This window comes from Canis aureus, chromosome 6 (genome assembly GCF_053574225.1).
Source record: "Canis aureus isolate CA01 chromosome 6, VMU_Caureus_v.1.0, whole genome shotgun sequence".
Lineage (NCBI taxonomy): Eukaryota > Metazoa > Chordata > Mammalia > Carnivora > Canidae > Canis > Canis aureus.
The window spans coordinates 41,044,616-41,071,756 of record NC_135616.1 but is presented as its reverse complement, the minus strand read 5'-3'; the positions used below and the strand labels follow the sequence as shown (position 1 = coordinate 41,071,756).

Sequence of the window (27,141 nt, the reverse complement as noted above, 5' to 3'; positions counted from 1 at the left end):
ACACAAAAAGGGGGTGTTTTTCTAAACCAGGGGACCGACCACAGTACATTCCTATTTGTAAAATTTGTGGTGGCTCTTCATTGCCAGCAAGGCCGTGTATACTACTTACCTACAGTCTCCAGACCTTTGGGCCTACTGCATCTCACTGTTACCCAAAGAGGGCAAATTCTTTGTGTCTTTGTGTGAGTGGCCTTCTGTAGCTGGAGTGTTCGTTTCCCTGCCACAAACTACTCCCCAGCCTTTAAGACGCCACATGAATGCTCCAGCCAGCCGTCTTAGACGCCTTTCTGCCTGCTTCCTTAACTCTTGCTTACAAGTGTTTGATATGATGCTTGTCATATGGTGTTGAGATTACTTGTGTGTAACCCCGACAGACCTGTCTCCTTATCTTTGTTACTCTCTGCCCTCATACAATGCCAGATACCTGAAAAGGTAGCAGCTAATCTTGCTGTTTAAGAAATAGCATTAATGGGATGCCTGGTTGGTTCAGTGGTTGAGCATCTGCCTTTGGCTCAGGGCGTGATCCCGGGATGCCTGGATGAATCCCATATTGGGTTCCCTGCTCCCTGCATGGAGCCTGCTTCTCCCTCTGCCTATGTCTCTGCCTTTCTCTGTTTCTCATAAATACATAAGTAAAATCTTTAAGAAAAGAGAGAAATAACATTAAGTATTTTTATCATGAATAGGTGTTATATTTGTCAAATACTTTTTATGCACTTAATGAACGATTTCGTTATGGTTTTCTCCCTTTGTTCTATTAATTTGGTGAATTACATTGATTTTTTTTTTTTTTTATTGTTAAGCCAGTCTTGCATCCTGGGATATACCTTACTGGGTTCCATGTATTATCCTTAGATATTGTAAAATTGTTTGCTTATCTTTTTCTGTACATGCTTATGTCTGTCTTCATATTGATCTGATTTTTTTTCTTTTTTGTAATGTTTTTGTCAATTTAGGGTTATACTGGCTTTGTAATATTAGTTGGCAAAAAAATTTTTTTTCTCTATTTGACCAAAAAGTTAGTAATGTCACCGCTACTTCTTTCTTTTCTTTTCTTTTCTTTTTTTTTTTTTGAGATGAAGTTGTGGAACATTGCAATGTATATATAATTTATATATATTTATATTTTATATATATATAAAATCTTAAAAAACTTAAAAAAAAAGAATTCATCTTGGGCTATAGGCTTCTTTTTGGAAAGGATTTTTTTTTTTTTTTTTTTGGAAAGGATTTAGATAACCTTTAGTTTTACTAATTCTAGGGCTCTTCCTATTTTCTTTTTCTTCTTGTATCAGTAAATTGTACTCTTAAAGGAATGTGTCCGTTTCAGCTAAGGTGTGGAATTTGTTGGCATAAAGTTTTCAAGATATCCTCTCATTTTGCCTTCAATGTCTATAGGATCTGTGGTGGTAGTTCCTTTCCACTTTGCTGGCTTCTTATTTGGATTTACTATCATTTTCTTAACTAGTTCCATATTTGTGGACATTGGCTTGTTTCCAGTTTTGTGCTAACGTGCAGTAAATAATCCTTTAGCACATATATCTTTGTATACATTTCTTTGTTTTTTAAATGTTAAATTCCTGAAGTGGTATTTCTGGGGTTAAAGGTATATTTTTGAGATTTCTGTTACATTTGGAGCTGGTTCATCCTCCCAGCAGCTTTGTAGGAAGAGTGCATTCCTCTGCACCCTTGTTATCGTAGTAGTACTATTATTTAATCTCTACCAGCTTCGCAGGCAGAAATTGATATGTTTTAATTTGTAATTTTTGGATAACTAGTGAGGTTAAATTTTTTTGACTGTTTAATGTTTCCTCTTTTAGTTGTTTGCTTATGGGTTTTGTCTTTCATTTGAGAGGTGTTTGAATTTTCTGTATTATTTGTCAGATCCCTTCATAGAAAATAGCACCTCCTTTTATACGTACTCCAAATGCTTGTTCCATTTTGCCATTCGTCTTTTATTTTTGTTAAAGTATCTTTTGAGGGGCACCTGGGTGCCTCAGTGATTGAGCCTCTGCCTTCGGCTCATGGTGTGACTGGGGTCCTGGGATTAAGTCCCACATCAGGCTCCCTACAAGGAACCTGCTTCTCCCTCTGCCTATGTCTCTATCTCTCTCTCTCTGTGTTTGTCATGAGTAAATAAATAAAAAAGTCTTTAAAAAAGAATAAAATAAAATGTCTTTTGAGGGCAACCCTGGTCAGGTCCCCTCCCTCTTCTGGAGTTTTGTACTGTCACTCAAAAAGAGAGTCTTTTGATTAGAGAAGTCCTGCATCTGCCAGTCTTTTCCTTTATAGTTGATGCTGATACGATTAGACCTCTAGCACAGGAGTATATGGGATAATTACCTGTACTTTTTCCTTGTTTATTCATGGCATTCCGTTTAACTCTTTTTTTTTTTTTTTTTTTAAGATTTTTATTTATTTGAGAGAGCACATGCACAAGCAGGGGGAGCAGCAGAGAGAGAGAGGGAGAAGCAGGCTCTCTACTGAGTAGGGAGCCTGACCTGGGGTTCGTTCGATCCCAGGACCCTGAGACCATGACCTGAGCCAAAGGCAGATGCTTCACTAACTGAGCCACTCGGGCACCCCAAACATTTAACCTTTTTTTTTTTTTTTTTTTAATTTTTATTTATTTATGATAGTCATACAGAGAGAGAGAGAGAGAGAGAGACAGGCAGAGGGAGAAGCAGGCTCCATGCACCGGGAGCCCGATGTGGGATTTGATCCCGGGTCTCCAGGATCGTGCCCTGGGCCAAAGGCAGGCGCTAAACCGCTGCGCCACCCAGGGATCCCCAAACATTTAACCTTTAAACCATTTGTAATTATCTTTGTAGGATGTGACTCTTAGGGCAAAATGGTTTTTTTTTTTTCAACTAGTTGAATTATCCACCTTCTTTACATTGATTAGAAACACCCAAACTTACATTAATAGAATTTAATGAATAACAAAAGAATTCATGTCTTTTTTATAAAAGAGTCATAACATTCATGTAAACCTTTTTTTTTTTTTTTTTTTGATTTTATTTATTTATTCATGGGATACACAGAGAGAGAGGCAGAGACATAGGCAGAGGGAGAAGCAGGCTCCATACAGGGAACCTGATGTGGGACTCGATCCAGGTATCCCAGGATCACACCCTGAGCCAAAGGCAGATGCTCAACTGCTGAGCCACCCAGACATCCCTTCATAAACCTTTTTATTTAGGAAGAGTCCTGTTCTTGTTTAATTATTTTCTAAAGACATTTTATTGAATAGTACCAGGGTCCTATAGTTTTACTTGAAGCTGTTAAAATATCAACTCTGGGTTATAATGAACTGAGGCCACATTCTTAGTTTGTTGTTAGGATTTATGCCTGTTCCTTGCTGAAAATTTATTTGTACCTTCATTTCTCATGGACAGACTTGGGAAAGCTCCACCTGGTCACCTGGCTGTCACGTGGAGTGTGTGAATTTTTACTCAGTTACTCATTTATGGCTTGCTGGAATATTTCCTTTTTTTGGCACCTGATATTCCTAGTAAGACCCTTGGATCTGATAGGAATTTGCATTTTATTTATTGCTAGGATTAAGGTAACCACCATTTATTATGTACTCTAAGGAATTGGTGAGCTTCTCTTGAGTCCTCTGATAACTTAGTGAGGTGGACATTACTTATTATCCCTCTTTATGGATTAGGATGTGGTGCTCACAGAGATGAGTAGAAGCTAGTAACCTGCAAGTTGTATTTTGAATCCAGATTTTTCTTAATTCCAAAGCCTGGACCCTTCACCACCATAATATTTTGCCTTAGTATATTTTTTGCTTGGAGTAGTAAATTTTTTAGGATGTGGAGAAAAGCCTTTAAGATGTTTCTTTTCCTCTTCTTACTGAGGTATACTGAAAGCTATTCAGACAGTGATTCAAATATGGAAGACTACCCAGATCCACAGGTAAGCTAGACATTTAATGGACCCTTTGATTTTTTTTTTAATCATCCTGAATGATTTAACAAAATAATTAGCCTGGAATAGAATAAGAGACTTTGAACATCTCTGTCAATAAATAATTGAATATTTCCTGTGTACAGTGTTGAAGAATTCTCTGGATGGCCATCCTTCCAATATTCGTGTTTATAGCCTATTTTATAGGGGGGAAAAAAGGGAAGAGAGTGGCCAGAAATAGGGCATGTGGGAAGACAAAGGGGAATTAACAGTAAATATTGAGAAAAAGATACATTTTCTGCCAAAGGGCTGGCATTGCCAAGAAGTAGGCTTCACTTAAAGGGAAATGTGGAAATAATGTATCAGATGATTTGTAACTTACTCTGTTTTTTCCTAATGGTAGTTTATGTTTTTAACAAAGGATGATAATGAGTCATATTTGATCAGTATTGAATTGATAGGATAGTAGTGACTCTTCTTGACAACCAGTTCATTTTCATACTTGATTCCGTTGTATTTTTTAAAACTGATCTTTGTTACTTAGTTTTAACTTCCATTTATGAGTTGGTGCTTTAACTTGAGGTGAAGTGGGGACATCTTTTATGAGCAGTAAATGTTTGCTTGTGAAGCTTCTCACTGTGAACCCCTGTGTTTTCTGACTGAAATGCTGTGAGAGAAGCTGTTGACCGTAGAATGTATGGGTAACCAGCTTTCCATGAGTACCTGTGAGTAATTTATGATAACGTTGTGTTTCTGCCAGGTGGCAAATCACATGAACAGCTCCCTGCTGTCCTTATATCGGAAAGGACATCCTGATTCTGTTACAAGTACTCCCGAGATGGAGCCCAGAGAAACGACAGTCTCAGTCCCACGGATGCCTTCTGGAACAGGCTCCGGCCCGTTGAAGGCCCCAGCCAGAGCTTCTGAGGGAGGGTGGTTTATCGACAGAACTCCTGCTGGAAAGATGGGTCTGACAGACGAGAAGAGTAATCACAAGCAGCCAGGATCTGAGAAAGAGGTATTTTTCTGGTGGAATTTTAGCCTTAAGTACTTGGAGCGCATTCCAGCCTTTGAATGTCACATCAGCAGATTCTTGTGGCTCGTGAAGGGTGTGGGGGGAGTTGGCAGCACATGGAGAACATGCTCACATCCTCTCAGCTGCCGCTGTTTCTGAGTTAGAGCCCTAAAGACTGAAATAATTTCCCGTGGCTTATTCTCCACTCGCAGGGTCTTTTTTTCTTTTTTTCAAGTCAGGTTGTTCTCATTTGTGCATTAAAAATGTCTTTGTTCAGGCATCCCCAGGTGGCTCAGCGGTTTAGCGCCGCCTTCAGCCCAGGGCATGATCCTGGAGACCCGGGATCAAGTCCCACGTCGGGCTCCCTGAATGGAGTCTGCTTCTCCCTCTGCCTCTCTCTCTCTCTCTCACTCTCTCTCTCTCTCCCTCCGTGTCTCTCATGAATAAATAAATCTTTAAAAATCTCTTTGTTCAGTCTAAAATCAAAGGCTTCATGATTGTGAGTGGCTGCCCTGCTGGCTCTTCAGTCATCTGTCACCTACCTCCCCACATGGCCTGGTGCTGTTTCTGAAATACTCCATGCACGCTCACCTGGGGCATGCACACCTGTGCTTCTGTCTGGACCTGCCCCAGATTCCTGTGACTTACCTCCTATTTCCTTGTAACCTTGGTGGAGTCCTTTCCTGATATGTAAAATAGCATGTCCTTGGGTACTGTTTCCTGACCCTGCTTCATCTCCTTTTTGTCAAGCACTTTGGACCACTCAGAACTTATTGCATAATTGTTTAGGTTTTTTTCTTTGACTGTCTCCTCTAGAATGCCAGCTTGTTTTGTTTAATAATGTCTCTCCAGCTAAAATGCAGCTAACAGGGCACCTGTGGGGCTTAGTCAGTTGAGCATCTGACTCTTGATTTTGGCTCAGGTTGTGATCTCAGGGCCCTGGGATCAAGCCTGGTGTGGGGCTCTGCACTGGTCATGGAGCCTGCTTGAGATTCTGTCCTTCTGCCCCTCCCCCTACTCATGCGTTCTAATTCTGTCATTCTCTCTTGCTCTCTCTCTAAGTAAAATCTTTAAAAAATCATTAAAAAAATAAAATGTAATCCTGCCGACTACGCCAAAAAAAATAAAATAAAATGTAGCTGATATGTGGTTGTCAATTTGTTGAATTAGTGCCTAATGGCCTTCCAAGGTGCACTTACCGGTGCAGGTTAAAGAATAGGTACTTTGCACATGTGTTTCAGAAGGTCGGTCCTTGTCAGAGGGAGCTCTAAAGCAGCATGTGGCTCGTTTTCCCCTGAAGGTAATGCCCCAACGGAGCCTGCACAAATGGGTACACCATGAAAACGTACAGAATAAGTAGACACCCGTTTTTTAACCTTTCTAGGTTCAGCTATACCATACCTAAAAGTAAAGCTGAATTATCACAGAGTGAACACATTGGGCACCATCCTTAACTGACTGTTTTTAACAACTGACACAATGAGAGGGAATTTATAGGAATTTGTCCCACAGTAGTCCCACAGACGCCCCTCTCTGGTGTGATAGGTGCTCTTGAGTACTCGAAATATGGTTAGTGCAAATGAGGAACTAAATCTGTAATTTAAATTTATAAAGTAATAGTCAATTCAGTTATTATAAAACTTCTAAGTATATTTGGAACAACTTGGGTATATGAATCTACTTTTTTTTTTAAGACTTTATTTGAGGAGAGCAAGCGAATGAGAGCGCACACTAGCATGGGGAGGGGCAGAAGCAGACTCCCCGCTAAGCAGGGAACTCAACAGTGGAGCTTGATCCCAGGACCCCGGGATCATGACCTGAGCGACCGACTGAACCCTCCAGGCACCTCAAATCTACTCTTTTAGTTGTAAATTTTATGAACCTAAATACAAATTATGTATTTCGCATTAAAATTTAGTGTCTGAGTTAAGATGTTCTATAATAGGGACGCTTGGGTGGCTCAGCATTTGAGCATCTGCCTTCAGCTCAGGACGTGATCCTGGGGTTCTGGGATTGAATCCCACATTGGGCTCCTGCAGGGAGCCTGCTTCTCCTCCCTCTGCCTATGTCTCTGCCTCTCTGTGTCTCTCATGAATAAAAATAAAATAAAATAAAATAAAAAGATGTGCTATAATAAAGTACACATTGGTCTTTGAAGACTTGCTATTAAAAAAAAGCAACATAAGACCTCTCAATTTTTTATGCTGATTGTATGTTGAAATGATAATGTTTTGAATATATTCGATTAAATACTAAATTAACTTCACTGATTGCTTTTTCCCTTTTTTAAATGTGGCTATTGGAACATATTTAAAATTATGTATATGGGCAGCCTGGGTGGTTTAGCGCCACCTTTGGTCCAGGGCCTGATCCTGGGGACCCAGGATTGAGTCCCACATCGGGCTCCCCGCATGGAGCCTGCATCGGGCTGCATCTCCCTCTGCCTGTGTCTCTGCTTCTCTTTATGTGTGTGTCTCTCATGAATGAATAAATGGAATCTTTTGGGGGAAAAAATTCTGTATATGGCATTGTATTTCTCTTGGCCAGCACCACTGTAAGTGGTTTCCAAGAAATGAGACTTGACTTGGCAAAACCCTTCTCCTTTAAATTATTACTGGGCCTTTTTCATATCTGAACATTCATCATCTGTTCTTAGAAAACATTATTATAGGGTTAAGGAAATAGCTTGACTCTTATGCAGAATTATACTTTCTTATGGCTTTCAAAGCAGCTCTGTAGTGCTGTTTAATGTAGTGATTCATCAGACATCACATGAAGACACTCTGGTGAAAGGCTGGTGAGAAACACAAGACGAAGGTTAATGTCTCCACTCCCGGGACTCAGAGTTCCATGAGGGATGCAGAATTTCTCCGATATAAGCAGATTGTGGCAGGCTCTAATACACTTGCAGGTTCAGTGTCCAGGGAGTGTGAGGAAGAGTCTGGAAAGGAAGTTTTCATGCGTGGGCTATAAACTGAGCTTCAGCTGCAGAAAATGTGGCCAGTGTTCAGCAGAGACCATGATTGAGCAGAGGGGCTGGAAACTGATGCCAGTGCCTGGCCAGGAATGCCCGTCTTGAAGAATACATTACTGATGTTGTGGTTTCAGGCATGGCATATTTAAGTTTCTTTTCCTTCCCAGGATTCCAAAGATGCTTCCCTTCTGGAGAGTAATGAGAAAAGGAAAGGCAGACTGAGGAGCAAAGGGAACAAAAGGAAGAAAGATGTCCAGGAAGCGGATGGGGAAATAGAAGGTGTCCTGCACAAGAAAGGTGGGCTATGTGTCCTCAGGGGCAGGCACGGTGGCAGGCGGGTTTCGGAAGAGGTGGTGCCAGTCCCTGCCATCATGCTTGGGGGACCTGCCAGGTGTGGTGACATCTGTGATGAAAGACTTCAGTGTCCCAGGGACCTCAGTTTCCTTAGACATTATTAAATAGAACTCTGAATTCCTAACGAATCACACACTTTTTGTCTATTTTGTTTGCCAGCGAAAGCCAAGGGGCTGGAGTTACAGGTCTCCAGGGTGAAGTTTGAAGATGTGGGAGGCAATGATGCGACATTAAAGGTTAGTTCAGGTGCACGTGGCTTTATTGTTGATCAGTTATTCAAACAACCTGCGTCTCTTTGCTGGTAGGAACTGAGTGTGGAAGGGAGCCTGGGAAGGGCAGAGGGGCAGACCTGGCTCATACTGTCAGGGGGCCGAAGGGTAGAGGGCGTGTAGTGCCAGCAGCTTCTTCATTGTTTGAACTACAACCTGTGTGCGGAACGCTGCTCTAGCAGGAGTAATCGTAGCAGTTACTATTTATTCAGTGTCTACTCAGTTCCACTTACCGTGCATCCCATTCTCTGCTAGGAAGTCTGCAAGATGCTCATCCACATGCGTCACCCGGAGGTGTACCACCACTTAGGTGCCGTGCCGCCCCGTGGTGTTCTCCTACACGGGCCACCAGGCTGTGGGAAGACCCTATTGGCCCACGCTATTGCTGGGGTGAGCTCTGCGTGCGTCTTGCTCCTGCTCCTTTGTTCTGTTTGCCTTTGTGCTTCCTTTTTGGTCAACTTGAACCACACTTGGCATCTTCTCAGGAGGATCCATCCTCTCTGTTTCTTCCCTCTTTCGTGCTGCTGTTTGTGAGATGCTATTTGTTTTAATGCAGCCAGTTATTTATGTGGCAAGGGTTGGGTGGGGAGCAAAATGACCTGGCTGCAAACACCCTTTTTTAACACACAATTTATGTTTTAGTTACTTCTCTTTCCCTTTAAGCCAGTGGTTCTCAAAAGCAGTAAATAAGAAAACTAAGGATTGTATTGTTTTTCACAGAACTAAATTTACTGAGAATTTCCACTCAGAGTCATGTTCTTATACTTTTTTTTTTTAGATCTTTTTTTTTTTTTTTTCTTAATTTTTAAGTAGTTTCTACACCCAGTATGGGGCTTGAACTCAGTACTCCAAGGTCAGGAGGCACCTGTTCCACTGACTGAGCCAGCTGGGTGCCCCCATATTCTTGTACTTTTTAGTGTTTAATTAGCCTTTCTGAAATGGTGATGATACTTAGTTGGCTAAATTAAAAGGCAGCAATATTTTCTTTGTCCCATCAGATTTTTGAGAAACTGTGTTAGGTGGTAAAATGCAAAATGAGTGACTTCAGTTTGAAGAATAGCGTTTTATATCAGTGATGAATAGGTTAGTGCTCTGATTTGCCTCATTTATTCCTCTGTTGACCAAACTGTTGTGTGACCACTGCCTGGCAGATGTTGAAATGCAGTGATAACTAAACCCCATCTATTAGGAGAGGCCATGTGGAATGGCCATCATACAGGTGAATGTTGTATGCAGTCACAGCAGTCATGGGTGGAAGATACAGTGTGGTGTTTCTGTGGGATGCCTGTGGGCGAGGAAGTGATTTTCAGGATGGCCTGGAGAGCTAGTAGGGTGCAGGCAGGCTGGTTGCCATGTGCACTAGCAGGGCGGCTCCTCCTCTGCATTGGGCTCCTCTGGGTGCAGGGCTGAGACGTGGCAGTAGGGTGAGTAGGACCCAAGTGTGTCATGACCCTGCCGCTCCTTCCGGCAGGTAAATAACTGGGAAATTGTTCTGGCTGAGGTTGGGGCAGGGGAGTGGGGAGTGTGGGGTGGGGAGCTGTCTCTAGAGATGACAATGGGATCTCACAGTGACTTCTGTAAAGTATAGACAAGTGGAAGGCATCCAGTCGATGTGCTTGAACAAAACTGTAGATTTCTAAATAATGTTTTTCAACAAACCAATACAGAAAGGTGAAGTTTCTCAGAAAATTGAGCATTCCAAAAATGGAATTTTGAGACAGGGACTGAATGAGGAACACGTAGGAAGGTACATTTTGACATGTGGCCATTCTTTGATGTGTTTCTACCCAGGAACTGGACCTCCCAATTCTGAAGGTAGCTGCCACGGAGGTTGTGTCTGGGGTGTCTGGGGAATCCGAGCAGAAGCTAAGAGAGCTGTTTGAGCAGGCTGTGGTGAGTCTGGTGCCAACCCACGTTGGGTCATTGGGTCATACAAGGCAACATAGCCAAATGTTTATAGTAGATGCACTGATACAGGCTGTCGGCCAAAGTAATCTGTTGAATCTGAAGTCTGGTGTAACTACAGTTAGTGAGCAGTTCTACACTGTCATGCCTGCTGCTTCTGGGTTGAAAATAGATTGTCCTGGTGGTATTTGCTCTCACTTTCCCCAAATTAAGTTTACCAGACAGTGTGCAAGCAGTGTGAAAACTGTTCACCTTTAGGATTATCACAGTGTAAGAGTAGCCATAGAAATGCCAGGATAAACTCTTCTCTGCCTAAGTGAACCTGTGAGAAGAAAATCCTGTTACCAGAGAAATGACGGATTGGATTCCCACTGTAATTCCTGACATCAAAATGCGGGTGACAGCAGGTGCCTAGTGAGTCCTGGGTCGTTCCCCCCCCCCCCCCCCCCCCCGTTACTTGATGAAGCAGGGTGCTCTGAGGCATATGGGTCAGAGAACAGAACATCCAAGCAGTTACTGGGGTCCTCTGTTGAGAACTGTATGCTTCCCCTTCAGCCAAGTTCTGATGACCAGTACCGCCTCTTCCTCTTTCTCACTGAATTTTCCTGGCCATGGGGAGATCCTGTTGTCCCAGAAGGATGGAAAGCCAGTCAGCCAGTGATGGGCCAGATCCTCCCTTGAACTGCTGTGAGCCCCGTGGGGCTGAGGTGCCTTAGCTGCTGAGCCCGACTCCTAGTGTAATCCGTGTCACTCAGTAACTAGGAGGGACCGTGCTGGAGATTGCATATCTCAACATCTTTATTTACATTTTTTTTAAGGTTTTATTTATTTATTCATGAGAGACACAGAGAGGCAGAGACATAGGCAGAGAGAGAAGCAGGCTCCATGCAGGGCGCCTGATGTGGGATTCGATCTTGGGACTCCAGGATCATGCCCTGGGCCAAAAGCAGGCACCAAACCACTGAGCCACCCAGGGATCCCTTTATTTACATTTTTCATGTTAACTGGTCCTCCTTTCTTTTTGTTTTTATTGTGGTGAAACGTTAAACTTGCTATTTTAAACATTTTTAAATGTACAGTTCTTTGGTGTTAAGTAAGTACACTTGCATGTTGTGTGACTGTCACCCCCAGTGTCTACCCAACCTGAACAAACCCCTGGTCCCCACCTTCCCTCCCTCCCCAGCCCCTGAACCCCCACGGTCCTTCCCCAGTCCCCACCATCCCTTTCCCCCTCCCCCCCCACCTCGAGCTCCTATATCTCTGTTTCCCATGTCCCTGGCTTTGTTCCAGGTGGTTGGTGCTTCTTTCTTAACTTCCTCTCTCCACTTAGTCTAGTCTGAACTTCAAAAAACACACAAGGGGAAGGTGCTTGTGGTCCACACTGGACGACTGGGGACTCATCTCCCTTCCTTCCTCAGCGTGGTCCTCACAGCCAGCCAGTGCTGGTCTTCTAGCTTTGTGCATGCTCACCCACTGGTTGTATTTCATAGCATCACCTATATGCCTCATTTATGAAAGAATTTTGGGGACTTGGTCATTGCAAAGTGCAGATGGATAAGAGGGCTGTCAGCCTGGCAGCCTGTGTGTGGTCTTTCACTGTCCCCTGTCCAGGGTCCTAAGTCAGATAAAAATCAAGTGATGTGCTGGGAACTGCCTTCTATTAGTGCTGGTTTTTTGCTGAACGACCCCTGAACTTCAAGATTCTTTAAAACATGCATACTAAACTATGCTGCAGTATGGGGCATGTATTTACAATTGTCTTTTGTGATATTTTTATTTCCAGTCAAATGCACCCTGTGTCCTTTTTATTGATGAAATTGATGCAATTACCCCCAAGAGAGAAGTTGCTTCAAAAGATATGGAACGAAGAATTGTAGCCCAGCTCCTAACCTGCATGGATGGTCAGTTTAAAATTATTCATTTTAAGGTGATGGTTAGAGGTTACACATTCAAATTTTGTAGGAAAGTTTTGCAGCATGTGCTGCCCCATCCTCTGAGAGCCACACTGTATCCAAGTCCTCCACCACCCCGACTGTCACTGGGTGTTTTCATCTTTGATGATCTTTTGGTGAAGATGGAGTTATTGCCATATTGTCCTTGGCAGTTACCTGTTTTTATTGCAGGGTGATTATCTTTCCCTGTTTCTTGGCTATTTGTATCACCCCCACATCCCTTTCTCATCCCGTGCCGATTGTGTTACTGAATTTTTAAAAATTGATTTGAAGGGCTATTTTATTTTAATTTGTTATGGAAGCAAATTCTTTGGTAAACATGTTACAATTACTTCTTCCCAGTCTGTAGCATGTTTTTCAGTTCCCATTTAGGTAGAAATTTGGAAGGAAGGTAGATAACTTTTAGAACGAGATCCTCTGCACTGTGAAATAGCAGGGGGTTTACATACATAAGAAAATTGGAAGGAGCCCATGTGCTTCTCATGGTGCTAGGAGCAGGTTGCTTATTCTACTGTTGTCATGTAAGATGTTCTTGCCATGTTCTGAGGCCTGTGTTCTGAATTACCAAATTGAAGCTACATCATTACCAGTTCTGAGATACGCGGTTATCATTTTTATGTCCCTCTAAGAAGGAGACACCACCTGCCAAAATGCAGCACAGAATTTATCACATGATCGTAGATGCATTCTGATTTCAGAGATTTTACAATGTGGAAGGAGTAACCAGATTGCCCGTTACTAGAACTTTACTGAAAGCCCCGTTAGTTGTGGTTTCCGACACATGTGCGTGTGTTTTAGGGTCCCCTCTATGAATGGAGTAGAACTTCCAACAGTTCAGCATACCCAGTCACGCCCCCGTCTGTCCCAGGTGGTCATTTTCCCCTACAGTTTGAGAATTTTATAAAATATCAATTTGGAGTTTACAAATTTAAATTTTAATAATTGAAAACTTTAAATGATTTTGAACAAGGTAATAAGAGAACTTAAGAGAACTAACTTTACCTAATTTAAAAAACTTCAACTCAGGCATAATTCTAATTATTAAGAGCTGGAAAACATCTTAAAATATTATCTTGTCTATGAGGAAGTGCTATGCAGGAAGCCAGGACCTAGTGGATACAGTGGGTCATCAGCAAAGCCGGGGCTTGACTCCAGATGTTTACACACTTGTATCCAGTTAATAGGCCACCTGCAAAAAATGTGTGTTTTGTCTAGGAGAGCTGGTGCCATGCAGGCAGGGTTTACTCTGTGTGGAAAGAAATAACACTTTGCTTCTTCTATAATGTTCCAAAGTTCAAATGTGGCTAACATAACATCAGTTTATCATGATTGCATCGTACTGGGGAAGAGGGAGAGAAAGAACAGAATTTGTCGTGAAGCTACTGGCAGGAGAGGGCGGCCAGTCCTGGCTAAGATCTGATTTTTATCTTTTATGAAACGGAAGAAATCGTATTTGACATTAGCACTTCCGTTGCTGACTATTAATTTCCTGTAGAAGGGTTATTTCATGACTGCAGATTTCACAGATTCCCATGACTGTCCTCATTGAATTCTGTTCCTGACCCCTGACATGCTCAGAGCACGTCACTGAGACTACCACGTCTGAGTGACCTGACCTTGAACAAGGAAGCAGGTGTCCCATTGGCCATTGTAGCTATGGGCATTAGAACTTGCATGAAGCAGCCTGGGGGTGGCTTGGGCTCTGTCCCGGCCTCCAAACAGGCGGCATTTGGTGGAGGCACACCTTCTTGGGAAGCTTGTGTGCGGTGACTGTGCTGTGCCACCTCATTTTCCTATAGTTTCTCCTGCTCATTTATGAGCTCTCGAGCATGAATCCTCTCCTTGAGCTTTTATGCAACTTTCAAAAAGTATTTAAGAACCTTCCTGTCTCACTCACGCTGACCGCCTTTGTGCCTCTTTTCTCAATCCAAAATTTTATCAAAGGAGTAGTCACTGCCTGCTGAATACACGTTGGTGTTTCTGTTCTGGTCTACACTGTACTCCTGTTATATGTCCGTCCCCTACGTATAGCTGAAGCTAATCCTGGGAGAGTTGTGGAGATCGTCTGGTGGCTTTCACGCTCATCTGTCCCAACCTCTGTTCTTCAGTGTCCTCGTCTGAGAACCTACCTGTCACAGATGTGGCAGGGGTTGGCCGAGGAGGCAACTGTGCCCTTGCACCTCGCGTGCAGCGAGCGGCCAGAGAGCATCAGCGTGGTGGTTCTCGAGGGCGCTTGGTCCCATGGGCTGCATCACCCTGGGCTGTTGGCATGTGTGGCCTGAGCACTAGCACTGCCTTCCTCTCCTTGGCCGGGCACTCTGGCTGCTCCCTAGCAACTCCCTGACATGGCTGCCTCCACCCACCTGTCCCTCAGACTAACAGGGTCTGACAGGCTCCACACTCGGCCCTCTCTTGTCGCCTTCTGCCCGCTTGCCGCTGGCTATCTGCATGCAGCTCTTCAGGAATCACGGATGAGTTGGAACCCTTGAGTTTTGACCAGCGTCTGGCTCCTCTCCCTGCTGCCTGTCGGATACCTGACAGCATGTGCTGCCACGGCTGCATTCTCTCCTCCCTGTGCAGACGATGTGCTCCCCTGACCCTCCTCAGGGACTCACTATGCACCTGGGCTTCTCCCTGTGTCCTGCCTTCCCTCCTCTGTCCCCTGATGGCCACAAGCACATGAACTCATTGCAGGGAACACTGCTCGCCTTTGTTCATCTCTGCTGGTAGAATTGTCTTTCCAAAACACAGATCTGATCAGGAGAGCCCTTCTTGCCTTCCCATCGGCAAAGACTAGTCTGTACATTCCTTACTTAGCATCATCGTACCACTTTGTTACCTGGGAGGGGTGCAGCCTCGGACTCCCTGCCTCCCTTGAGAGAATAAGACATGCTGGGCCCCACCTTCTACTTTTCCTAAAAAGTCGCTGCCTGGCGGGCCCCTCTCTGAGCATACCATGCATGTCTGCCTCTGTGGTCCCTCACTCCTTGGTTCACGTGTAATTTTGCTAACCTGGATCTGCTAATGGCTTGTCCTCCAAGGCCTTCCCTGACTGTGACCCCCCCAAGAACCCATGCTGTCTTCCATGGAGTTACTGTGATGCTTTGTTTTTTCCCTTCCCTGTGCTGCACAGGATTCGTCTGGTGGGTTTCTCCATAGACTGTGAGCTGCTTGAGGACAAAGTGTGTATTTATTCTCCTCACTTCTCTCCCTTAATTGATAATTAGTAAACATTAGCTTGTATAAATGTTGCTGTCAAACATGTGACACTCTCTTCTTGCTCACACGACTTAGGTAGATGCCGTTGTCGTCCTTTCCCGGTGTCTCGTTAGCCCTCACCCTGTGTCTGATTCTTACTAGATCTGAATACCACAGCTGCAACGGCCCGAGTCCTCGTCATTGGAGCCACTAACCGACCGGACTCCTTAGACCCTGCTTTGAGGCGGGCAGGAAGATTTGATCGAGAGATATGCCTTGGGATCCCAGACGAAGCCTCCAGGGAAAGGTACACTCTTGTCAGATGAATTTTACTAACATCTGAACTGAACACTTTGGAAACAAGGAGGGACAAATACCACATAACCTTTTCACTCTCTTCGTTTTTTGCGCCAGTAACTTTGATTTTGAATCCAGGGCTGGTGATGTTCAGTTGGCTGATCAGCTAAGGGACAGTGTGGGGAGGCATGGGGTGGAGCCGAGCTTGCTGGCCTGCGTGGAGGTTATGTCAAGCACCACACTCATCTGTTGTGCTAACCTACCTAAGACCACAGGTTTTGTGACAAGAGGCAGCTGGAGAGCTGCAAGCTGTATGTGTTCGTTGCAGGGCCAGCCTGTCCTAGGAGGTGGGGTTGAGTGTCCGCAGAGCAGGGAAATGTCCACCAGTATCTCAGGAAGCAAAGACCACACAGGAGGCATTGTTGAGGCTGAGGAGCGGGAATCCCACAAAGAGTTCTCCTGTAATACTGGGTTCATGGTGGCTTGTGGCTTAGGTTCGGGACACTAGCTGTGGCATCTGTGGTCCCCAGCAGCTTTCTGGAAGAATGATGTGCAGTGAGGGGACAGTCTCAGGACGATGAGGGAGGGAGCAGTGCAGGCCAGGAGGCTGGGGGTGCAGGAGAAGTGCTCACAGGGCACATGGGGAGAAAGGGGGAAGGAACACATTGTCCTTCCTCATGGTTTTGGATCATTGGCTGGCATCTTCCTCCGCTGCCATCGTCACAGTCAGGCGTGTGCTGATTGCATTCCCACACGTGTGGTCCTGCACATTCAGCCATTCATGTTTATCCATGTGTGCTTAGACTCGCAGCTCAGTGATATTTAACATGTAAGTGGTTCCTGTTTATTCGGCAAACACATGTTGAGCATTACCTCAACATACAGTCTGTTCTGATTTCCCAGTTGCTTCCAGAATGTACCTGCTTAGTTGTTTGTGTAGTTTTGTGTTTTACCTGGAATCCACTCTGGGATCGAACCTATAACCTCACCCTGCCTCCTCGGGGAGGAAGCATGTTTATGACATCAGTATTTTCTAGGTGCCTTGAAATTTGAATGTTCCTGATTGTTTCCTCCTGATGACACTCAGGTTAGATGCTTTGGGCAGGAATACTGCCTGGGCAGTGAAGTGTCCTCAACATCATGTAGGGAGGCTCACAGTGTCACTTCTTGAGGAGTCCAGTCACTCCATTAGGAAGTTTGTCAGAGTTTCCTCCTCTAATGGTGCCGTTTTCTTGTATACTTAATGGGATCCAGATATTTCTGGTATCTACATTTAGGATGGCTGCCTTTGTCAATTTGTTTAAACACTATTGTAGACTCAGAGTGAGCTCTGTAGGCACTCCTGGCATAGTTTCATGCAGGCTGGGCACTCCGGCTTAGTCCCGGAGGCCAGCACAAGTTGTCAGAAACCGAAGACGGTGTTAAGTGTCTACTGTGCTTAAGGCCAGCTGGGGAGAGCGGGGTTCAAAGCCTGAAAGAGGATGGCTCTTGAATATAATTACAAGTGAGAATCTTTTAAGGAAGCATATTTTAAAATATTTTTATTCTTGTAAAAAACACATAAAACTTACCATCGTAACTGTTTTTAACTATATGGTTTAGTAATATTAGTTTTATTCACTTTGCAGCAAGTTTCTAGAACTTTTTCATCTTGCAATTTCATCTTGGAATATTAACATTTAGTACCTATTTCACACCCATTATACCCTAAGAAAGAGTATTTTTTTTTCTAAGATTGTATCATTATTATTACTTAAAAATATATTTATCTCAGAGAATGAGCGAGTGCACACATGTGCACACATTCCAGAGACCATAATCCTGAGATCATGACCTGAAGCAAAATCAAGAGTCAAGACGCTCAACTGACTGAGCCATCCAGGCGCTCCTAAGATTTTAATTATTTTTAAGCAATCTCTACACCTAATGTGGGGCTGGAACTCACAACCCTGAGATCAAGAGTCGCACACTCCAGCGACTGAGCCAACCAGGCGCCCCAAGAAAGAGTATTTCTGATTGAATTTTTGACAAAGGAAGTATGCAGTTTTCCTACTTTTATACTTGTGTCTAGCTCTGAGTGCAAAAGCAAAATAGTTATATCATTGTATGCAGATAATGTGTTAAATTCTAAGATGGGGAAAATACATAAGTAGAATTGAGGTATGTCAGTGTATCACCAGTTGTTAGAAGGTCATTCATTAGTTGAGGAATTATTTAAGTACCTTTTTGTGGACTAAGGAGGGAGAAACAGTGGTTGACACTTCAGTAACTAGTGTGAGTGACTAAAAGAACGACGAGTACAAAAAGGATAAAAACAGGATCTTAGGGAGGATGTATCAGGCAAAGCAGACCTGGTCTAGGGGTTCTTTTTTTTTTTTAATTTTTTAATTTATTTATGATAGAGAGAGAGGCAGAGACACAGGCAGAGGGAGAAGCAGGCTCCATGCACCGGCAACCCGACGTGGGATTCGATCCAGAGTCTCCCGGATCGCGCCCTGGGCCAAAGGCAGGTGCCAAACCTCTGCGCCACCCAGGGATCCTGGAAACAGATTTTCTATTTTGAAAAGATCACTATAGCTACAGCATGCAGAATGAATGAAAGAAGAACAAGAGTAGGTTCTGGTGGCCCAGGGAGGGGCTCCTATAAATCCACATGAGATGGCATTGGGATTAAGAAGGTGGGAATATTGGTAGATAACTAGAGCATGGTGGGGGCATGGCTGGAGTGGGTACCAGGTGGCGGGAGTGTGGAGGGGGCACGGCTGGAATGGGTGCCAGGTGGCAGGAGTGTGGAGGGGGCACAGCTGGAGCAATCAAGTCATTTTGCAAGTAGAGCCAGTGCGTTGCATTTCTTGGCTGAACAAATGCATGGAAGGGGGGCCTATGATTGAGCAGAAGGGAATATTCCCAGGTCTCTGATTTCAGTATCTGTGCTGATGGTTTTCTCTGAGGGGATATGAAATACTGTAGATGAGCAGTTATGGAAGAGGATTTGGGGAGGGATGGAGTAGATCAGGGCAGTTGAGCTTGGCATGCTTGTAGGCTGTCCACATAGAGATGTCAAGTTGGCAGTTGGACAAGTACGGAGCTCTCAGGAAGGGAAAGCTGGGGAATCATCAGCACAGATGATTGTCACATCTCATCAGCACAGATGATGGTCACATCAGACCAGCAGGACCTGACCTTGAGGAGCAAAGGCTGGAAGCCCTGGGGCAGGCTGAAAGTACAGAAGGAGTGGCCAGAGTCCCGGGAAACGAGGATGTCTGTAATGGGAGTGACGGGAAGTGTATGTTTCCCTCAGGACAGAGTCATGAGAGCTCAGGGCTGGGAATTGTTTCTAGACCTGAGTACCTGGTGGCCCCAGTGACTTGAGCCGAGAGCTGTGCGAGGAGGCCAGTTGGGCAGTATCCCAGTCGAGTGGTTAAGCGATTGGAAGGGGTGACCCAGTGGACTTACATGATTTGCTCAGGGGAGGTGTGACTGCAAAAGAGTACAGGGAGGTGGTTGTGCGCCAGGGATTTTGGGGTGTTGGGGACTTTTTTAGGATGCAGCAGGTGGGAGGAATGGGGGCTGGAGACCGTGTGAGGTCCTGGCTAGGGGGTGCAAGGGCTCCTCTGTTGGAGTGGCAGTGGAGGGAAAAGGGTGAGATGGCCAGGGGGCTTGCTGGAAAAGGGTGTTTCCTCCGGGAATTAAGCAGAGAGAGCGTGTGATGAAAGTCAGGCATGTGACCCATAGAGGTTGGAGGAGGATGAGGTTCTTGGCTGACTCAAGATGAGCCAGCTAGGATAACAGGGTTTTAAGGCTGTGTTTAGGGTTGTGGGGGGAGGGTGCCCATAGGCCTGGTCTTGGGGTTTCTTTCCGTGAGTAATGCTCAACGGTCCAGGTCCAGGCAGGGAGGGAGCCGAGATTTAGGATTTAAGAAGAAAACCTAGGCCATAGGGTCTGAGTCGTAGAAAACAGCAGCACTTGGTAAAGGGTGAGCTCAGGTACCCACTGACATCCAGAGCAAGTGGGCGGAAGACCGTGGCCCAAACATGGGGTGCTGTAGCATGTGATCTCAGAGGTCAGCAGGTCCAGGTGATGATGCTGTCCAGAGGTGGCGGTGCCAGGACCTGGAGACCAGGAATAGGAATCCCAGCTCTGCTTTTGGGCCTGGGCCTTTTCCTGGATAGCCAGTGATCGCTAGCTCTTGTGTGTTTGTTTGTGATGAAGTAATCATAGGGATGGTGCCTCATTTTATCTGTAAGATGGTGAAAATGTGGTCACTTTGAAAGGCTTCTGGCAAGGACTGCGTTAAGCACAACTTCCGACACATAGGAGTTCTAAGGTAGCTGTTGATGTTTTCCTGGACTTGAAAAGCATCCTGTTATGGAAAATCCCCGTGTACACAGAGCAGTCTGGTACAACTGTCCCAGTTTCTGTTACTGCAGAACAAACCACTGCAAAATGGAGTGGCTTAAACCAGTCCTTTAACTGTCTCCCACAAGTCCTGTGGGTACAGGACTCAGGTTCTGTCTCAGGGAGAGACAGCAGCTGGAGCTTGGAGCTTCAGGGCTGGGCTTACCCATGGACCTGCTTGTCCATGCATCTCTCCTCACCCCACCTCCGCAATGTGGCCCCCTTCACGGGACCCCGTGGCCACGATTCTTGTTGTCCTGTTCTGTGGACTCAGGAGAGGCACCAGAGGCCCCACCTCCCAGTCCCAGGAGGGCTTGAAAACTCTGACACTAATGAGCCCATGTCTCATCACCCAGTTTCCATCTTGTTCTATCTATCCCCCTTTTCCTAGAGCATTTTATTTTATTTATTTATTTATTTATTTTTTTTAAGATTTTATTTATTCATGAGAGAGAGAGACAGAGACAGAGACACAGGCAGAGGGAGAAGCAGGCTCCATGCAGGGAGCCTGACATGGGACTCGATCCCAGGTCTCCAGGATCAGGCCCTGGGCTGAAGGCAGCACTAAACCACTGAGCCACCCGGGCTGCCCATCCTAGAGCATTTTAAAGCAAAATCCAGGCACTGTTCATTCCAACTATAAATGCTTTGGCGTCTAATGGATAAAGACTGTTTAGGGATCCCTGGGTGGCGCAGCGGTTTAGCGCCTGCCTTTGGCCCGGGGTGCGATCCTGGGGACCCGGGATCGAGTCCCACGTCGGGCTCCCGGTGCATGGAGCCTGCTTCTCCCTCTGCCTGTGTCTCTGCCTCTCTCTCTCTCTCTGTGACTATCATAAAAAAATAAAAATTAAAAAAAAAAAAAAAAGACTGTTTAACATCTCACAGTACCATGACATAATCACAAACAATTCTTTAATAATTCTAATACCCAAACCATACCCACAGGTTTGTGGTGTCTAATCATATTATGAATTTCAAGGTAACCGTATTTAGCATTTTCATTTCTCTGTATAAATAACTGTTCCCTGCTGACCCAAGTCCTGTATCGGGATCGTACTACCTTTCTTCACCATTTTAACTGGAATTCCTAGTTGTATTTTTTTTCATTTGCTAACTTTCTTACGACTTTTTCCCATTCTGTTTCCTCTGAGTGTCTGTGTACAGACATGTGTTGGTCTGTCCTGTGCCTTCTGTCACAGGGAGAGGCAGTGAGAAGTTATGTGTAAAGTCAGAGCAACAGTTCCTGCTGTGTTGTGAGTCTTTTTTTTTTTTTTAAAGATTTTATTTTTTTAATTTTTATTTATTTATAATAGTCACAGAGAGAGAGAGAGAGAGAGAGAGAGGCAGAGACACAGGCAGAGGGAGAAGCAGGATCCATGCAGTGGGAGCCTGACATAGGATTCGATCCCGGGTCTCCAGGATCGCGCCCTGGGCCAAAGGCAGGCGCCAAACCGCTGCGCCACCCAGGGATCCCTGTGTTGTGAGTCTTGATGATTGATTGATTAATATTCTTTTCGCGGGTACTTTCCTTGATTGGCAGACCTTGGCTGACCATTCTGTTCTGAGACTGAGGCTGACGGAACACCAGTGGTGTGAGCTGTTTTGTTGAAGCCCGAGTGACACTGTAAAGCAGATAGACGGCCAGCTAACATTTTAGCTAGAAAACTCCAAATGTCAGTTTCTATAGATGGTTTTTGTTGAGTCACTTCAGATGTTTCAGAAACAGATGTTGAGGGGAGTCTAGGAGGCTCAGGCATGAAGAGTCTGCCTTTGGCTCAGGTCATGATCTCAGGGTCCTGGGTTGAGCCTTGCCTTTGGGCCCTCTGCTGGGTGGGGGGTCTGCTTCTCCCTCTCCCTCCCCCTGCTCACTCTCTCTTTCAAATGAATAAATAAAATCTTTAAAAAGAAAGAAGAAAAGAAAGGAACAGACGCTGAGACATCACTGCAGGTGCAGGTCTAGCTGCTGGTCTCCTGACACGGGCAAGGGGAGGAGTGAGGAATCACACACCCCATCTTTCTGGCAGAGTGGGCCTTGTGGTCTTCTGAGGGCATGCAGAAGACGGGGGTCATAGTGCTTCTCACGCAGGGTTTCCAGAATGTGCTGTTTGGCTCTCTGCTGTGGCCCCTGTTTCTGCCGCCCAGCACCCAGATGGCCTCCAGTTCCTGCTCTCAGGAATCCTTCTCATTGGTGCACCACCTCAAAAAAGGTTAACTTGACTTTATCCCCTCTCACATTTATCATTCTCTGTCAACTTCATTTCTTCAGAAATGGTGGTTCACTTATATTCGTACAGGCAGTCAAGTGTCTCTTGGCCTGTACGAATATAAGTGAACAATTGAATAAATAAATGGGTGACAAGAGGCAAGTCTCTGGGGCAGAATTCCAAAGGATCTACATGGATGCACTGCCCCAAAGGATGTAGTGTTGAGCTCCCTAATCCTTCAATGGCAGCTGGGCATGGCGACTTACTCCCAGAGAGTACAGTGTGGAAAGGGGGCCTAAGCTCCCAATGGAGACCCTGTCAAACATGGTGGCTAGCCTGGGCGTCAGAGTTCACATCCCAGCGCTGAGGTGTGTGAGCCAGACTTCGCCTCTACGCTCTTCCCGAAAGCACATTAACTTAGTCTGAAATCCATGAAAGTATCAGACTTATCCCATTTAGGGGGACTCTATAGAATCTGGGCCACTCATCCTCAGAATTGCCATTAGTAATAGGAGTGTGGGGTACATGGAACTCTACTCTTTGCAGTAACTCTGTAAATCTAAAACTTCCAAAATAAGAGGTATATTTCTTAAAAATGAATTAAAAGTCATCCTATTTATCATCAAACACAGTATTAAACCTTAATCATTTATTCTGAGAACCCCTTATTAGGGGTTTGAATCTTTTTTAGGGCTTTACCGACCGTAGGGCATCAGCTAGAGCTGACACAGAGAGACCCATGTCAGGAGGCCTTTCTCTTCTTAGTAAGATTTGTAAGCATCAGAACCACAGACACCTGTTTCTTTGGTGTCTATACGGAGCCACACTGGGGCCTGTCACCAAGGACCAAAGTTGGCAGCTTTTGAAAGACCTTATAAAAATAAAGACTGATCCTTTTTGTTGCCCGTTCTGTGGTTTGCTTCCAGAACAGCAGGGGTTGGTGTGGCGGGGAGTCCAGACAGCCATCTGGTTCCATCCACTGTGGGATTGGCTGCAACAGTCATTCTGCCATCTGGAAACTGGAAATCTCTTCGTGGGTATGGTCTCCTCTGGAATTTCCAGAGTATGGTGACTGGAAATACCCACATTTTTTTCAGAAAGAGAAGTTGTAACTGAGAAAGGGATGATACTTATCTTATGTTAGCTGTTTCTTGTGACATCTTGAGGATCTTAGTATTCTTGTGCGTGGCAGCAAAGGTGTGGATCTTTAGAAAACGGTTTTAAGGTCGATCCTTTTGTGTTCTGCTGTGTAGAGTGAGTGAGTTTCTGTGTGTCAGTAATGTTTATCTGCTTCTGTTTACTTACATGATCTCCAGTGACTTTCCTGGAACTTACTCACCATCCGCTCAACACTTGAAAATACTCCTCTTCCCTACAAATTTGGAAATTCCAGAATGCATTTGCTTGTCCAGGTTAACTTGTAATATCACGGTACATACGTCGTAATAAATAACACGTGGGCACTTGGTGTCGATGAGCCACTGTTTCAAGGGTTTAGTGCATGTTCACGCACGATGGCCCTTCAAGTGAGCGCAGCTATCACTTGTAGCTGAGAAGCGACAAAACCGAAGCCCACGAAGCAGTACCCAGCCTGACCTTTGGAGCAGTAAAGCAGCCTCAGAGCTCCCAGCCCTTTATCTTGATGGCTTGTAAAGTTCTTCTTCCTGCAGATTGTCTAGGAAGGGCCTTTGAAGAAGGCCTTCTAAGAAGGGCCTGGAGGCCCACATGTCCATGGCTGGTACCATGGCTCTGCTTCAGGCCAGCGGACTTTCTTGCACAGGGAGTACAGTGAAACTGCAGAAGGAACTGTCCTAATATAAAATTGGATGTGAATACGTGTATCAACACAGCTTTTTTTTTTTTTAAAGATTTTATTTACTCATGATAGACATAGAGAGAGAGAGAGAGAGAGAGAGAGAGAGAGAGAGAGAGAGGCACAGAGGCACAGGCAGAGGGAGAAGCAGGCTCCATGCCAGGAGCCTGACGTGGGACTCGATCCCGGGACCCCAGGATCGCACCCTGGGTCAAAGGCAGGTGCCAAACCGCTGAGCCACTCAGGGATCCCCCTCAACACAGCTTTTTGTGATGAATAGAATTCATGGTATACTTGAATCTGGTGGCTTTTATTTCTGGCAGATGTCCATTTAGTCTACACTCAAAACGGAATTTACCTCAAATAATCAGTAGTTTGTTTCTACTGGTGGGTCAGGAATCTAAATTTTTTTGCCCCTGTCTTTTCTACAGAATACTTCAAACTTTGTGCAGAAAACTAAGACTTCCAGAAACTTTCCCTTTCCGTCACTTAGCGCACCTGACGCCGGGCTTTGTTGGTGCTGACCTGATGGCGCTTTGCCGAGAGGCAGCTATGTGTGCAGTCAGCAGGGTCCTGATGACGCTGCAGGAGCAGCAGCCCACAGATCCTGAGATGGGAACATTACCCTCCAAAGGAGGCCAGGAAGACCGGGTTGGCACTGAGCCGGCTTCTGAAACACCGGTGCTCTCTGTGCAGGTACTGTAGCCGCTCCTTCACAGTGGATGTGCAGCCAGGGTCGGTGGATGTGAGGTGCATGGTTTTCTGTTTTGCTGGCATTTTATCCATGGAATGATTCTCCATGACACCCAGAATGTCTATAGTTTCCAAGCTACAAGTTTCACGTTTTTAGCTGATCCTGAATAAATTCATTTTACAACATGGATGATGAAATTGTGGAGCAGGGGTTGGCAAACCATGGGCTGCCTACTCACTGCTTGTTCCTGTGCACTGAAATTACAGGGGAATGCGGCCGTGCTCCCGTGTTTGCACATCGCCTCCCTGCTGTCACATTTTCTGGCAGAGTGCGCACACGGTCCCTGCAGTGACAGCATACAGCCCACAGAGCTTCAGTGTTTACCCTCCAGGCCTGGACAGCTGCTGTAGGAGCACTGGGCACTTAGTTCTATTTTCTGGTTACCTTCTGGTTACGTGGACCAGCGTGGTCTACGGGCATACTTGTATCTGTGAGCTTGCTTGCATGCGGCTCCGTTGACAGCCCACGTCAGTCCAAGGTCGGTGCTACAGCTGTGAGCTTGGTGCTTCATGAAAACTCAACACGTTTTTGTAGCACTTTATGGTTTGCATAGGGGCTTCGTACGGCTTCGTAATCAAAGGAGCTCAGTGTGAGAGACTATGGCTTGTACAGGTCACATGGCCTTTGCTTTCCAGAGCAGGCATCCAGTCTTTGGTTTTAAATGTCTTTTCCTTCCTTGCTGATTGCGAACCACAGTCCTGTCTGTTAACATTAACAGTAAGCATAGTCCTTATATAATGCTGTACATATGTTAGGATTTTAGGAATTGAATTACTCAGAGTTACTTTTCACTCATCCTTTTATATTCTTCACGAAGCAAGAAGTCTGCCTTTGAGGCTCAAGATTCAGAGTAGTACTAGAAAACTGGCCTGCTTCTGTGTGCTGAATAGACTACCGTGAATTCACTGTGCCGTGAATTATATTGCCACCAGAGTCACTTTATTTTCATTTCCTCAAAATTCAGCTGCTTTTCTATTATTTATAAGTGAAAAATGGGAATCCATGGCTGTGGGAATGAACATCATTAGCTGCTGGTATCGGCCCGGCTAGCTGTGGTGTGGCGTGCGAAAGTCATCCTCCCGCATTCCATTAGTCCATGGACCTTCCCTGACCAAGTCGGATGGTCTCAGCAGAGTAAAATAAATGACTGAGTCAGTGGAGAAAGTTGTTAAAACACACAAAAGCTCTATAGCTTAAAGAAATATTGCAGGGCAGCCCCGGTGGCGCAGCGGTTTAGCGCCGCCTGCAGCCCGGGGCGTGATCCTGGAGGCCCGGGATCGAGTCCCACGTCGGGTTCCCTGCATGGAGCCTGCTTCTCCCTCTGCCTGTCTCTCTCTCTCTCTCAATGAATAAATAAATAAATCTTAAAAAAAAAAAAAATATTGCAGTAATAATTTTTGAAAGTACGAAATAACTTTTTCAGCAACCTTGGTAGTTTTTACTTTCCCCTCCTTTCTCCCCTCAGGATGAATTGCAGTGGCTGCTGGAGTTGCTGAGAAGCCAGGATCCACTGTCCGAGGAGCAGCTGCAGGGACTGTGCATTGAATGGAATGATTTCACTGTTGCCCTGTCCTCGGTGCAGCCCTCTGCCAAGAGGGAAGGCTTTGTCACCGTCCCCAGTGTGACCTGGGCAGATATTGGCGCACTGGAAGATATCAGGGAGGAGCTCACCATGGCGATACTGGTAGGTGTGTCTGCCTGCGCTGTGGCCCAGTGCCCGGGTGTGCATACAAGGCTGCATATCTAAATGAGCTTGACCATAGGCTTTCTTCCATGTGTCCTGGTGGATTCTCACGAAGCCTCCAGTGGTGATTTTTTCATTCTTCTGACATCTGTTTTAGACTTACTCTTTTTCTTTTTTTTTAAGATTTTATTTATTTATGAGAGACACACACACATAGAGAGAGGCAGAGACACAGGCAGAGGGGGAAGCAGGCTCCATGCAGGGAGCCCAATGTGGAACTCGATCCTGGAACTCCAGGATCATGCCCTGGGCTGAAGGCAGATGCTTCACCGCTGAGCCACCCAGGCTTCCCTTTTAGACTTATTCTTATGGCTGTGCTTGAATTCTGTGAACATTAAAAAAAAAA

The 27,141-nt window shown here is 45.2% G+C and overlaps 1 protein-coding gene across 12 annotated transcripts in view; it reads left to right on the top strand.

Moving 5' to 3' along the window:
* The window catches only part of NVL (nuclear VCP like), a 90,741-nt gene that overhangs the window by 5,004 nt on the left and 58,596 nt on the right, over positions 1 to 27,141 (top strand). For all 12 annotated transcript variants that reach the window (XR_013381659.1, XR_013381658.1, XM_077901260.1 and 9 more), the window contains 10 exons: positions 3,870 to 3,927; positions 4,679 to 4,936; positions 8,075 to 8,204; positions 8,421 to 8,497; positions 8,786 to 8,920; positions 10,322 to 10,423; positions 12,219 to 12,336; positions 15,748 to 15,892; positions 24,729 to 24,993; positions 26,517 to 26,735. Coding sequence is in view for 10 of the 12 variants with exons in the window: in XM_077901260.1 (XP_077757386.1) it covers positions 3,870 to 3,927; positions 4,679 to 4,936; positions 8,075 to 8,204; positions 8,421 to 8,497; positions 8,786 to 8,920; positions 10,322 to 10,423; positions 12,219 to 12,336; positions 15,748 to 15,892; positions 24,729 to 24,993; positions 26,517 to 26,735 (1,507 nt within the window). In the remaining 2 variants the exon portion in view is untranslated. The remainder of the gene's footprint in view (positions 1 to 3,869; positions 3,928 to 4,678; positions 4,937 to 8,074; positions 8,205 to 8,420; positions 8,498 to 8,785; positions 8,921 to 10,321; positions 10,424 to 12,218; positions 12,337 to 15,747; positions 15,893 to 24,728; positions 24,994 to 26,516; positions 26,736 to 27,141) is intronic.